At 40.0% G+C, this 12417-nt stretch overlaps 1 protein-coding gene and 1 pseudogene across 1 annotated transcript; both read right to left on the bottom strand.

The window, feature by feature from the left end:
• Positions 1 to 1911: 1911 nt before the first annotated feature.
• Positions 1912 to 4617, bottom strand: LOC137711354 (3-oxoacyl-[acyl-carrier-protein] reductase 4-like; annotated as a pseudogene).
• A 696-nt stretch (positions 4618 to 5313) lies between these two features.
• On the bottom strand, positions 5314 to 11490 carry LOC137710441 (transcription factor GTE10-like). The gene is made up of 11 exons (XM_068449463.1): positions 11149 to 11490; positions 9378 to 10815; positions 9221 to 9269; positions 8951 to 9109; positions 7349 to 7422; positions 7074 to 7143; positions 6884 to 6967; positions 6688 to 6803; positions 6514 to 6580; positions 6285 to 6415; positions 5314 to 6195 (listed from the first exon to the last, which is right to left on the bottom strand). The coding sequence occupies exons 2-11, from the start codon at positions 10701 to 10703 to the stop codon at positions 5776 to 5778; spliced, it is 2496 nt and encodes an 831-aa protein (XP_068305564.1). The 5' UTR covers positions 10704 to 10815; positions 11149 to 11490; the 3' UTR covers positions 5314 to 5775.
• Positions 11491 to 12417: the final 927 nt, after the last annotated feature.

Raw genomic sequence — 12417 nt, 5'->3', positions numbered from 1 at the left:
CAGATGCAGGATGCGATTTAACAAATGCTCTTTCTTGTACCACAAGCATTTGACCAAATGGGGATCCCAATTGCTTAGCAGCCATAGTTGGTGGCATTCACAAAAGCGGTATTGGGGTTGCAGGATTTGCACCTAGAAAGCTACAAACTCGGGGGTGAGAGGGACGAGGCGGCAAGGGTAAACGCTATTAACCACATAACCGACAAGCACATTCTTCCGATTGACATTCATAATTAAATAAACTGAACAATGTATTTAAAATAGTGATCTTCATTACGATTAAAAACGTACACAACATAGATAATTCGACGTTCCAAAGCTAATATAAACGCTGACACACTGCTCGCAGAGGTTGATTCGGGATTAGCTAGCAATGTACAGACCATAGATAACCGACATTCAAACGCTAATATAAACACTCACACACGGCTCGCAGAGTTTGATTCGGGATTAATGATGTACTACTAATTAATTAATTAAACAACTAATCAAGCATTTCTTCATCAACTGAGATAATTATGTAAACCCTAATCAGACCGAATCATCGAGATAAAGCCTGGAGGAAGCTCAAATTCATAAGTAAAAAGCAATTCTCCTGCCTTCAGTACCTTCCAGCTCCCACTAGACATTTGCAGAGCATAACCCTCCTTATCCAACTGCCCAACCGAAATCAAATTCCGCACCAAACCCGGAATGTGCCTCACATTGTGGATGATCCACCTCGCCCCGGCCGGCAACTTGATCCGGACGTCGCCTTTTCCAACAATGTGCAGCCCAGGATCCGTCGTGAGGGAGTAGGCCTTGCCATAGTTGTCGGCGGTATACTTCTCCAAAATCCCCTTGTGCGGGGTGCAGTGGAACTGCGCGCCGGTGCTGAAGATCCAGGACTCCAGCGGGCTGTCGACGGTGAGAAACAGAGCGTCGTTGATGACTTCGATTGCGTCTGCAGCACCCACATTGTTCTTCAGAAGCCTGCACTCTTTCTGGGCGTGATCGAGCCTCCCGCAGTGTTTGCATGCGTCTGAATTCATCTCTCTTCTTCGGAAGAAAGAAACCCTAGGAGATAAGGAAAGGGTAACTGATCCTATTTATATGGAGTTACTAGAGTTTTTTTATTTTTTATTTATTGAACCACCGATATTATTTACATTAAGAGCGATTATGTGGTTCAATCTTGTTTTTGACGAGAATTAAACCGAAAATCTCTCACTTACAAGTGAAGAAGAATACAACTAGATCATAATTTTAAGTAACAAAAACTAGTTCTAGTTAAACTTCTTTATTTGAGATTTATTATTTATTATTATTTGTTGGACTTTGGGCTATCATTGTTTTGTAAATTTCTCTCCTTGTTTGGATTTTTTTGGTGCACATGCTAATTACACATCTAAGTAAAAATTGTTAGGTTGAAATAAACAGATGAGATGAAAGTATACTTTTAAGTTACAATTGGAGGCAAAGAAACTTGAAAATGAGTCTCGCAAATTAATTCGATCCTTCCATTAGTTTTATGTTAAATTTTACGTTAGTGTGTTATGTGGTATAAAATACGAAAAACTAATAAAAAAACTTCGAAACTTTGAATTTTAACAAAAATATATCGAATAACTTTATTTGATAATAAGGATGAAAGAAAGAAAAGGAAAAAAAAAAACAATAAAATCCGACCAAAAGCTCGTGCAAGGCGCACTCCAACCCGTGTTCAGCTTCCAAAATGGTATCATGTTCAGTTTTTTAGAAACAATGAATGTTCAGTTTAAGAAATAGTGTAGTACGTACACGTATTCAGTTTCAAATATAGTCAGTTTAAGAAATAGTGAGGGAGAGTGTGTGACGGATTTATGACTTTTTATTTTTTTTTTATTGTTTTATTTTATATTTTTTTTTACCATTTTAAACTTTTGTCATTTTCATTAAATTTAAGTTCTTTTCATTAAAGTAAGCATTTTTCATTAAATACAGTTATAAGATGATTTTTAGTTACAATCAACTTAACCCAAACTCTTTTCGTTAAGTGCCTCAAATTGAACGGAAAACTAACGGAATAACAATTGGTTTGCAAGACTCATTTTAGATGTATGGTGAGAATAAAAATGCGCCTAATTTTTTATTTCAAAACTATCATAATTGGAATGCCCAAGCGGAAGAAATTTAAGATTAAAAGAAAATGTAAACGACAAGGGGAAGAAATAACAGAAGCTTTAATTTGTTACGAACTCCAAATTTTACAAACTCTCATTGCCCGATTTGGATCGAAACCGCTACTCGAAAGTAATCTTCTTTTGTCTTGCATACATGCAGCGATCAGCGGACACAATCCCCGTTAAAAATACCAAGTAACAAAACCCTTTCGACTTTTCTGTTCAATTCCTCGTTGAAACTAGCAGCCGTCAAGAATGGAATGTAAAGAAAAGCCTCTCTTCCCTTGAACTTTCAGTAGGACAAAGCTCGTAGGGGTGCCGGACTCAGCCTCTCACATCACCATCCCTCCATCAATGGTCAAGACCTACAACGGATGAGCAGAAAAACTAGATCAATACTTGCCCTTTTCATATCTGTCGAAGGAAAAATATCAGATCTTAAAGAAAAAATTACTTGTCCAGTAATGTAGCAGGCAGCGGGATTAAGCACCAAGAATTCCACCAGTCCAGCCACTTCTTCAGGTTGACCATATCGCCCTGAAAGAATCGAAAATTGATATATAATTTATGTCCTAATCTTCAAAATTAAGAATTTAAGTTTGGGTGAACAAAGGAAGAAGAATCAATCAAATTTCAATTGATGCTTAAATAACTGGTAGCCAATTGATTGTGTTCTCACCTAAGGGGATGCTCCCCAAGATCTTCTTTTCTATGTCTTCTCCAAGCTTGGAAGTCATATCAGATGCGATAAAACCAGGGGCAACAGCATTGACCTAGGAGAAAATAAACCTTTACAGAGATGTTCTTTTGGGCCCTAAGTATAAGACTGCAATACGACAGAAAGTCAAAATCTATCTGCTTGCATGTTTAATGTCTTGAAGATTGAACTGCATAATTACTGACATACATTAATATTCCTGCTCGAATATTCCTTTGCAACACTCTTCGTGAAGCCAATAACTCCCGCCTTTGCAGCACTGTAGTTGGCTTGTCCAACATTGCCAACAAGACCAACAACAGATGCTACATTGATTATTCTTCCCTGCAATATGATGAATAACTAAGCGGATCTAAAAGCAAATCGGATTTTTCAATTGAAACGATACAAGAAGGGAAGAACATATGTGCTTACCTTTCTCAGTTTCATCATAATTTTTGCCGCAGCCTGCAGAAAGCACGAACAACCTCGCTCAGAAATCCAACAAATGTAAGCTTGAACAACTAGAATTACTAGATAAACAAATGCCCCCGGAATACTCACCTGTGTGCATAGAAACACACCTGTAAGATTCAAATCAACAACCTCCTGCAATTGGGATTTTTTCATTCTCATCAATAAGCCATCCCGTGTAATTCCTGAAAAGGGTTGTAGACCAGTCAGTTGAAATCAAAAGGAAAGGCGACACACGACTCTAAAATACAGCAAGCAAAGTGATGGCGACTGACCTGCATTATTTACCAAGACATCAACCGTTCCCCACGCATCAACCACCTATATTCATTCAATTCAAATGTTGTCACGTAGCAAGAAGTAATCCAACCCAAAAACACAAAGCCAGCCAAAAAAGGGCACGTTACCGTCTTAATCATTGCTGCTACATATCTTCCTTCGAGACATCACCGCCAAATGTTAGAGCTTGGCCACCAGAGATGCCTCAATCTACAGCATTTAATTAAACCACCCTAAAATATGTTAAAAATGCGACCTTTAACGAAACATTTCAACTACGAAGCAGTCAGCAATCGGTACATAATCAAGTCATAAAGTTGCTAAAATTGCTGACATTCGACCTCACATTTCAAGTGTGCAACGTTATGAATCACCGTAAAATTACGAACTCAAGAATTAACGATGATGAAGATGATGATCATGATCATGATGATGAATGATGATGGTGATGGTGATGGTGATGGTGATGGTGAGAGACCTTACAACCAGACTTGCCAACAGCAAGAGCTACAGCCTTGCCGATTCCTCTAGAAGCTTCGGTGACGATAACCACCGGAGCCTCCACCTTCGGATTCTGAGCCACAGCAGAGCTAGACTGCTCAACGGCCGCCACTAGTGCCCTAATGCCTGAAATTTCATCACATTTCAATTAATACATCACCAAATTGTTCCGATACAAACTTCAATTTACAAAGACATGAAAAATGCGATTCGAATACCAGAGCCAGAGGAGGAAGATGAGGAGGTCGAAAATCGGGCCGGAGCGGCGTGGCTGAGTTTGAGCCCTCCGAGAAGCGGATAGGAGATTCGCGGATGGGAGAATTGGCGGGAGAGTCGGGCCGGAGCTCCGACGGTATTTAAGGCGATCGAGGCCGCCATTGAGAGTAGGAGAATGGCTGGCGAGAAAGAGAGAGAAGCAAGAGATGCGAGGACGGTCGCCAGAAGATAGAATCAATCGAAGTTCAGAGGGGGAGAGAGAGAGAGAGAGAGAAAGAAGATGGGAAGAATGTGAAAGATGGGCGGCCGTAGTTTCACTCAGTGAGCAGCTTCTGGGTGAGCAATGCGTATCTATTCTACTGTGTACAAGACGACAAAAACGACGTGTCGTTTGAATTGGGACGTTAAGGAATTTTTTATTTTTTTATGTTTCAAACATGATCAATTAAATGTTCAAGATAACTTTTTCTTTTTTGTTTTTATTAAAAAAATTGAAAAGTTTTGCTAAAAAAAAATTGAAAAATTAAAATCAAACCAAGATTTGAAACTCACAAAAGTAATTTTTGGTTTTTAGTTTTATTATCGCAATTCAACGTTACAAACAATTGTTATAACTAGTAATCGTGTACTGGATAACACGTTCCAACCCCGATATCCGAGTGAACATCAAGATTAGATCATGCCATATAGTATCAAAGCGTAAGGTTTTGAGGATCCCAATTATAATTTTAGTTATGATTCATGCATATCACAACATCGTCACCTCTTTTAATGTCCACCAGACATTGTGGTTGAAGTGTGTCGCTAGAGATAAGATCGGAAGTGATGGTGGCAGCAACGATGGTAGTAGCAATGACGAGGATAGAGGTGGTGACCGAGATGACCATAAAGGTGGTGGTGACTTGCATGTTTCGAAAATGATAACCAACACAAATACAGGGTATAGAACGTCAAATATATGAAGGAAAAAAAACATGAGAAGCGAAACCAAGATATTCCAACGTGTTTCTAAAATCCAAATCTGTCATTATTCCTTCCTAAAAACTCCAACAAGAGAAGACATCATTTTCCCAAGGAAAAAATAAAAATGGGTAGAATGCCAAAATAGTCCGAGGAGGCTGATATTTTACAATTCTAAGCCGACCCTTTTACCTAAAATTAAACTTTTCTTTTTACACACCAAAATTGGATCGAATCGCGTTATATTCGAGATTCGCCCGCTACATTTCCCAAAAGAAACTATCAAGGAAAAAAAATTCGTTTCAAAGAACAAGCCGAAAAGCCCAATCCATCACTCAATTTGTGTTGCTGACAATTCTTCTCCAGCTAAGTCCATCTTCTCCCTTTCAGGAAAGAGATAATGCGGCCAACAAATCCAAATAGAAGCATCCCAAGTCTCTGCCTCGGCACGCCTCAGAACCACCATTTTTTTCTCGGTCAGTACAATAACATGAAGAGACAAACAGATCAATCGATCTCTCCTTCTTCAACGTCATTTGGTTCAGCATCATTTACTGGTTCTCGTTCTCGTTCTCGTTCTGCTTCAGGTTCAGGTTCAGGTTCCCCTTCCAGTTCAGGTTCAGGTTCAGGTTCCCTTTCTGGCGCAGGTTCTGGTTCAAGTGCTGATTCTGGTTTTGGGGCACTCTGGGGAGGTTCGATTTCTTCTTCTTCTTCTATATCATCATCCAGTTTCATGAACAAACCAAGTTGCTCTAAGGGATTACTACTTCCCTGTAGTTTGAAGCTACCAAGCCGGGCAAGCTCGTCTTCAATGTGCTCCGGGCTGGTCTCCTCCGTGAAACTTGTCACATGTTCATCAACAGCCCTAAACATTTCTAGATCTTCCAGAACCCGACTATTCTCATTAATTTCAACGGTCTTTTCTATCTGCACAAACCCAGATATTCATCAGCTGCAGTTAAATTAAATACAAGGCTGTATAATGCTTCCACCCATGTAATGACACATCCAATTACCATTTGCAATGCCTGACGTGCAGCTTCTCTCTCTAGTTCCCTCTGCCTCTTAGCTTCGGCTGCAGCTTCTGCTTCAGCCTTCTTTCGAGCCTCTTCTGCAGCTTTGGCTTCAGCTTGTAAACGTGCTTTCTCTAATGACGCACAAAGTAAAATTACTATTTTAAACAGCTGCCTTTTAACGCATAAAATGCAAACCTCATCTCAGATGACTGAAGTTTTAAAGCCAAACCTTCTTTTTGCCGCTTTTCAAGTTCCTCTCTTTCAATTCGCAATTTTTCAGGATCCAACTTTTCACCCTGAACCAAAAGTACAAGATGAGAACTGATCACAATGCAAAAATCAAACAAAGTTTTGGATGCATACATCAAGGAAAATGCACCCAGAATGGCAAGTAGAAACCAACCTTTTCTAGTGCCTTCTCTCGGGCTTTTAGTATTGTGTCAGCAAACCTATTCCTCAATACGGCTGCACGGTAGAGCTTATCAGGGGAGACTTGCCTCTCAGATGGAGCACTCTCCCCTACAATGTTACAGCATCAGTTGTAAGACAGTATCCCAAAATTAAGAGCAGACAATTTTTTTTGGATTATTCATGCTTACCCTCCTCTCTATGTCCACCCTCCTCAACAGGAACTGGTTTAGACGGGGGATCCTGCTCAAGTGAGGCCGCTCTATTTATTGATTCTACACAAGATTCATGACAACAGATTTTAGAGAAGAACTCCTGACCTATCTTTTCCACAAAAAATAAATAAATAAATAAAAAATGCAACATAAATCCATAACTCACGATTTCCAATTTCTGAATCCCCAATATCACTTCTCTTCTGATCTGTATTTGCTCCAGTACCCAATTTTTCCTGCCAAATGAAGATGTTAGATATTTTTTTCACAATTCACAAACAAAGAAGAAGAGAGTTGGGGAGAGACAGTGTGAAAGATATACATGCAGAGTTGCATGCACACAAAAACATATAGGTACCACTGAATGCTTGTAAAGCCACACATATTACTATATATATATCCAAGACAGAAGAACCAGCTATTCAAAATATCACAGTATACCTTTCCTCCCCCAATAGAGGTTGGAGCTTTATCATCATCTGAATCACTTTCCGAAGAACTGCCAGAGTCAGAATCTGTGAAGAAATTCTATATGTGAGCAACACACACCCCAAATTGTAAGAATGTGGTTGGTTCTATTTGGAATAAGCTGGAAACTCCATGAAATCTTATAGTTTCATTAGAGGCTAGACAAATGTACTAAGGGGTGAAATTAATGAGGATACCTACTAAATTTTACTTAATTATTAACAAAAAGAATATAAATTGAGTTACTCTTGTTAAGTGGACAATTCTAAAAAGCTGGGAAAAAGAAACACACTACCAGCATTTGAAATCCAATGAATGTAATATGTTTAATTGTCAAAAACATGAGAACTCTCTTACTTTTAAATCTATTTATACTTTTTTACCTTAGTAGTTAGTACTAACTCTCACTATATATCAGGAGTGCTTTTAGACCCACCCAGCTTTCCTTTTATTTCCACCCACCCTACTAAGAAAAATGTTCATAACAACTGAATTTACGGTGGATGGGGAAACAGGAATGTGTGTAGCAGCACTCAAAACATCAGTTTCAGAATGGATTCATTGAAAGACATACTAATCCAATAAAATAATGGCCAGAAACCAAATTACCAGCTTTTGCATGCTGCCCACCCCGTTCAAAAATCCTAAACCGGGGGGGGGGGGGGGGGGGGGGGGTGGTGTACATGGTTTTTACTAGGTGATAAAATCACCTACAATTGAGCTTCAGCATCCAAATAACCGGTCAATGATCACACCCTCTTTTAACAAATTTCTCACACAATCCTAGGCCAATGCTGTCATTAAATATTCTAAGCACATAAGATGCTTTATTCAACCACCAACAACCCTCCAATAAAAATGTGAGATAAGAATACCCTGACCCAGAACCACAATCATTAAAACGAACAAGCAAAACTGGGCCAAGGCAGCTTTTAATAGAAACCGACCTCCCCATCCAACAAAAGAAACGGCTACCCAAGGTTCCAAATTCCACCTCTTAACAAATTCTGGTTTATTTTCTTTTGTTTGGGGGTGAATAAGGGATGGAGAACTTACTGGGTTCAGATATAAAAATAAATAAATATTAAAAAAAGGGGTCATACTGAGAGGTGCAACAACAATGTACAACTTAATGGGGTCTAAAGCATTATTTTCTACTTCCACGTTTTTCTTAACCATGTTCCAGTTGAACACTATGGCATTGCAAAACAAGCCGTTCAAGGAAGCAGAACAGCTAAACAATAATAGACAGTCTAAACTACTTTAATGGTCTGGGGAGATGGTGATTACAATCATAGTTTAAAGATTGTAACTTGATATTACATTCAATGGTCAAGCAGATAAAAATAACAATCATAGATTGCAATGTTAGTGTTACACAGCACCTCAAACATCATGTGTGTGTCTGAGTGTGAGAGAGAGGCAAAGACAGACAGGGCATTTAGTACAGTAGTAATGCTCCCATCAACGCAACTTTAAAATAATGCAAGAAGAGCCTCAGGCAAACAAACTCCAAAATTATAACGTTGAAAACAATTGAAACCACATATATAAGAAGTACGGAGAAACACAAACCACTAGATGAAGAGCCTGAATCACTGCTGGAGCTACTTGAGCTACTGCATTTACTGTTTCTACGAGCTGCATCTTTCTCTATCTCTACTGGAGGAAAGCTTGAAATTGGAGCGTCATTCCCACCAACAATATCCACATCCTCATCAATTGGATCATTGCCTGGGTACATACATGTGATAACCATTTCCGCTGTTAGAAATAAGTTTACGCAAGACAATTTTTTAACAGTTTAACAAATAAATATTTACAGAGCTGTTATTGCAAATGAACCTTTGCAGGGTTGCATTGATGAGTTGCTAAATCCCGACTCATTAATAATCTGCAGAAACAAAGGGAGTACAACAATAAGAAATCCATGCAAAAATTCGGTTGAGAAACTATTGAAAACATTTAACACATGAAAACATAATTTAAAAGATGAACAAACCTCCATTTCACAAGGTTCAACTTTCTCCTGCCTTTTCTGTTTCTCCAGCAGATGGCCATCCATAAGCTTCCGTAAGGCGAACAAGGTATCATCACTAAGGGCATCAAGGTCAATCTCAATCTCATCCTCGTCGGTTTGCCCTTCACTACTACTATGCTCTTTTAGGAAATTAACAATATTTTCCGGCAATTCTCCCAGCAAATCCTCTAGCTCCTTAGTCAGTCTAACCTTCTCCTCAACAGTCAAGATGCGTTTAGGAGATTCAGGCTTGTTAGCACTATCAACAGGTGTACTTTTCTTCTTTTTTAAGGGTGGCATTGGGGCAGCAGGATTGGTTTCTTCACGAACAGCCGGTCTTGCTCTTGAAGGCAGAGACTGCACACCAGTCGCTACAGGAAGCTTCTTTGCTATGGGTTTCCATCTCTGCTCAAAATATTTACTGAGGGTCTCGGCCATAATGTGCACATCATTTCCAGGGGGATTGTAAGTCAAAGCATTTGAGAAAGTAAGCCGTACATCAGCAGCAAACCCTAATGGACAAGAGTACACGCCTGAATTTAACTTGCTCTGCACAGTGCCCAAATCCATTGGATGCTTAATGACTGTAAAATAATCTGGTATGTTCAACTTCACCACATCAACTGGATTCTCGAAAACCCAACCAAACTGATGTTTAATTAAGCGGGTCAGCAATTGATCGCATTGTTTCATCAACATAGCATTTGAAGTGGTTGCTGGAGCCACCGGCCTTGATGGCTCCACAGGACCAGACGTGCTTTTCTTCGTGCGGCCACCATTACGCCCCGGAGGAGCCTTTCTCTTACCTTGAGGCGCAGAAAATTCGGATGATCTTTGATATCTATCAGGTGGAGGTCTCTTTTTCCCATCACTGCAACTCCGAATATCACTAGATGGGGATAGTACAGCAACAATGGAATTCATAGTAGCAATTCTCTTCTGAAGAACCCGGACCTGTTCAAGTTCCAATTGCAGCCTCAATTCCAAATCCTTCCTTTCTGACCGCGACATCCGTGACAATGGCAGTACTTGCATTGGCACCCCAAAACCATCATAACCATCCACATTCAAACTAATGGATTTCCTTTTAGGCGCACATGAATCCTCTGAAGCCGTCATTTCTGTGTCGACGCGTCCTGAGCTTCCAAACCCCTCCGATTCAGCCATTGTCTCGACAGCATGCCGGTTATCCGGAACAAAACCAGACAACTGCCCTTTAGAGTACTTCCGTGACTTCCCCATCATCTGCGAAAGAAAACACTTCTTTTCTTTCTGTCCAGTGAAATCTATTGGAACAGCTGGTGCCATAAGATACGCTCCCAATTACTGCACATATCAGCTGTAGCTTAGGTTTAGTCCCTCAGCGTTATTCCTATTACACCGAAACAATACGTCCCAATTTTTGCTTCGGGATCGAAACCTAAAACCCAAAATTTTCCATCATTAACCAAATTGTTGATGCTATCCTTTTCTATTGTCAAACGTCAAAAAATTTCAGTTTATTTGATGTCCAAGCAAATGCTCGAAATTCAAAATTCGCAGTTGTATAAGTTGCCAATGTGCAAAATCAACAAACAATTTCTGACAATAATCTGAAAATCTAAGCAAATTGGAATGTTCAAACACTCGAATTCCACCCACTAACCCCAAAAGAAAGCAACTTTTTCCCCAATTGCTCAGATCGATAGCTCCTTCAAGAAATAGAGAGCCCAATAAAAATGCAAGGAAGGATAAAAGGAATTCAAACACTTACACGAGCAAAAACCTATACTCGGGTCTCTCCCTATAAACCCCCAAAGTTGAAAACCCTAGATCGCAAATGATTAGGGCAAAATCGAAGCTAAAACAAATGCGTGGGAGGAGAAATTGAATGCGATTGGTCAAACCAAACCCTAGATACTGCTTCGGAGGAACCCCAATTCAAAACCTGGATCTCGTCGAGGGAGCCGTTGAAGCGCGCGCCTCAGAAACCTTAGAAAGCCCTTTCGTCGAGTAGAGAGAGAAAAAGAGAGGGAGGAGAGAGACAGGAAGAAAAAACAGTAGAGAGAGAAACAGGAAGAAAAAAAACGAAGAGAGAGAGATCGAGAGGAGGATCTCAAGCCTTGGATGAGTATGGGCTCTTCCCCTCCCTCGATGCCTGTATTTAAAGGCCCGCGAGGCCTCGTTGCCCGCCGCCAAAAAAGGAATCTTAGCCGTTGATCACCGACTCGGACGATCCAACGGTTCAGGATTGAATCATCTCTCAAACGCAAGATTCAGATCTGACGGCTTTGTTTTACCGTGTAGATCATGTTCATTAATTAAACGTGCAGCCCAGGAGCCCATTAAAAAATCCAATTATTGAGAACACAACTCCATACTACTCTCTCGAGTACCAAAAACTCACACTCGCCATTCATTGGCCAGATTTGTTCAGGAAATTGTAGTCTGACACGTGGCCATTCGTGGAGGCGAGTAGTGAGACAAATATGTGGCGTTGAGAGGACTATTTCGGAGAAAACAGGAAAGTTACTGGCGGTGTCAACCATGTGAGGTGTTTGACTTTTTACCGCCAGATGACGTAGGAAGCGATCCATTAAGTCCACACGTGGTAGATTCCGACTTGCCAGCTCAGACTATCTAGATCACTGCGGTGGGAGCGCAGGTCTTCTGTGTTCAAAAACCCTCTGCCCACCCTGCGCCAGCAACCTCTCTTCGACAATCGACACCTAGCTTCTCATTTAGATACAAATTAAATCTGTTAACTTGACAAAGATTCTTTGAAGAAAAAAAAAATCCATTTCTTTATTTCTTCAACCTTGTCAACAATCGAGATTTATTCGAGATTTATTCGTGTACCCAGAACACGAACACGTACGTCATATGTTATTATATAAGTAGAAAAACATTTGAAAGAAAATTATTCTCCACTTGCATAATAACATATGACATATTGCTAGTCCTTCAACTTACCGATGAAGATGATTGTTACTTACTCCTAACTTATGTATTTTACAGATTAGTTACTTGGCAAGATGTGGAC

Source organism: Pyrus communis, chromosome 12 (assembly GCF_963583255.1).
Source record: "Pyrus communis chromosome 12, drPyrComm1.1, whole genome shotgun sequence".
Lineage (NCBI taxonomy): Eukaryota > Viridiplantae > Streptophyta > Magnoliopsida > Rosales > Rosaceae > Pyrus > Pyrus communis.
This window is presented reverse-complemented; position numbering and strand designations above follow the sequence as displayed.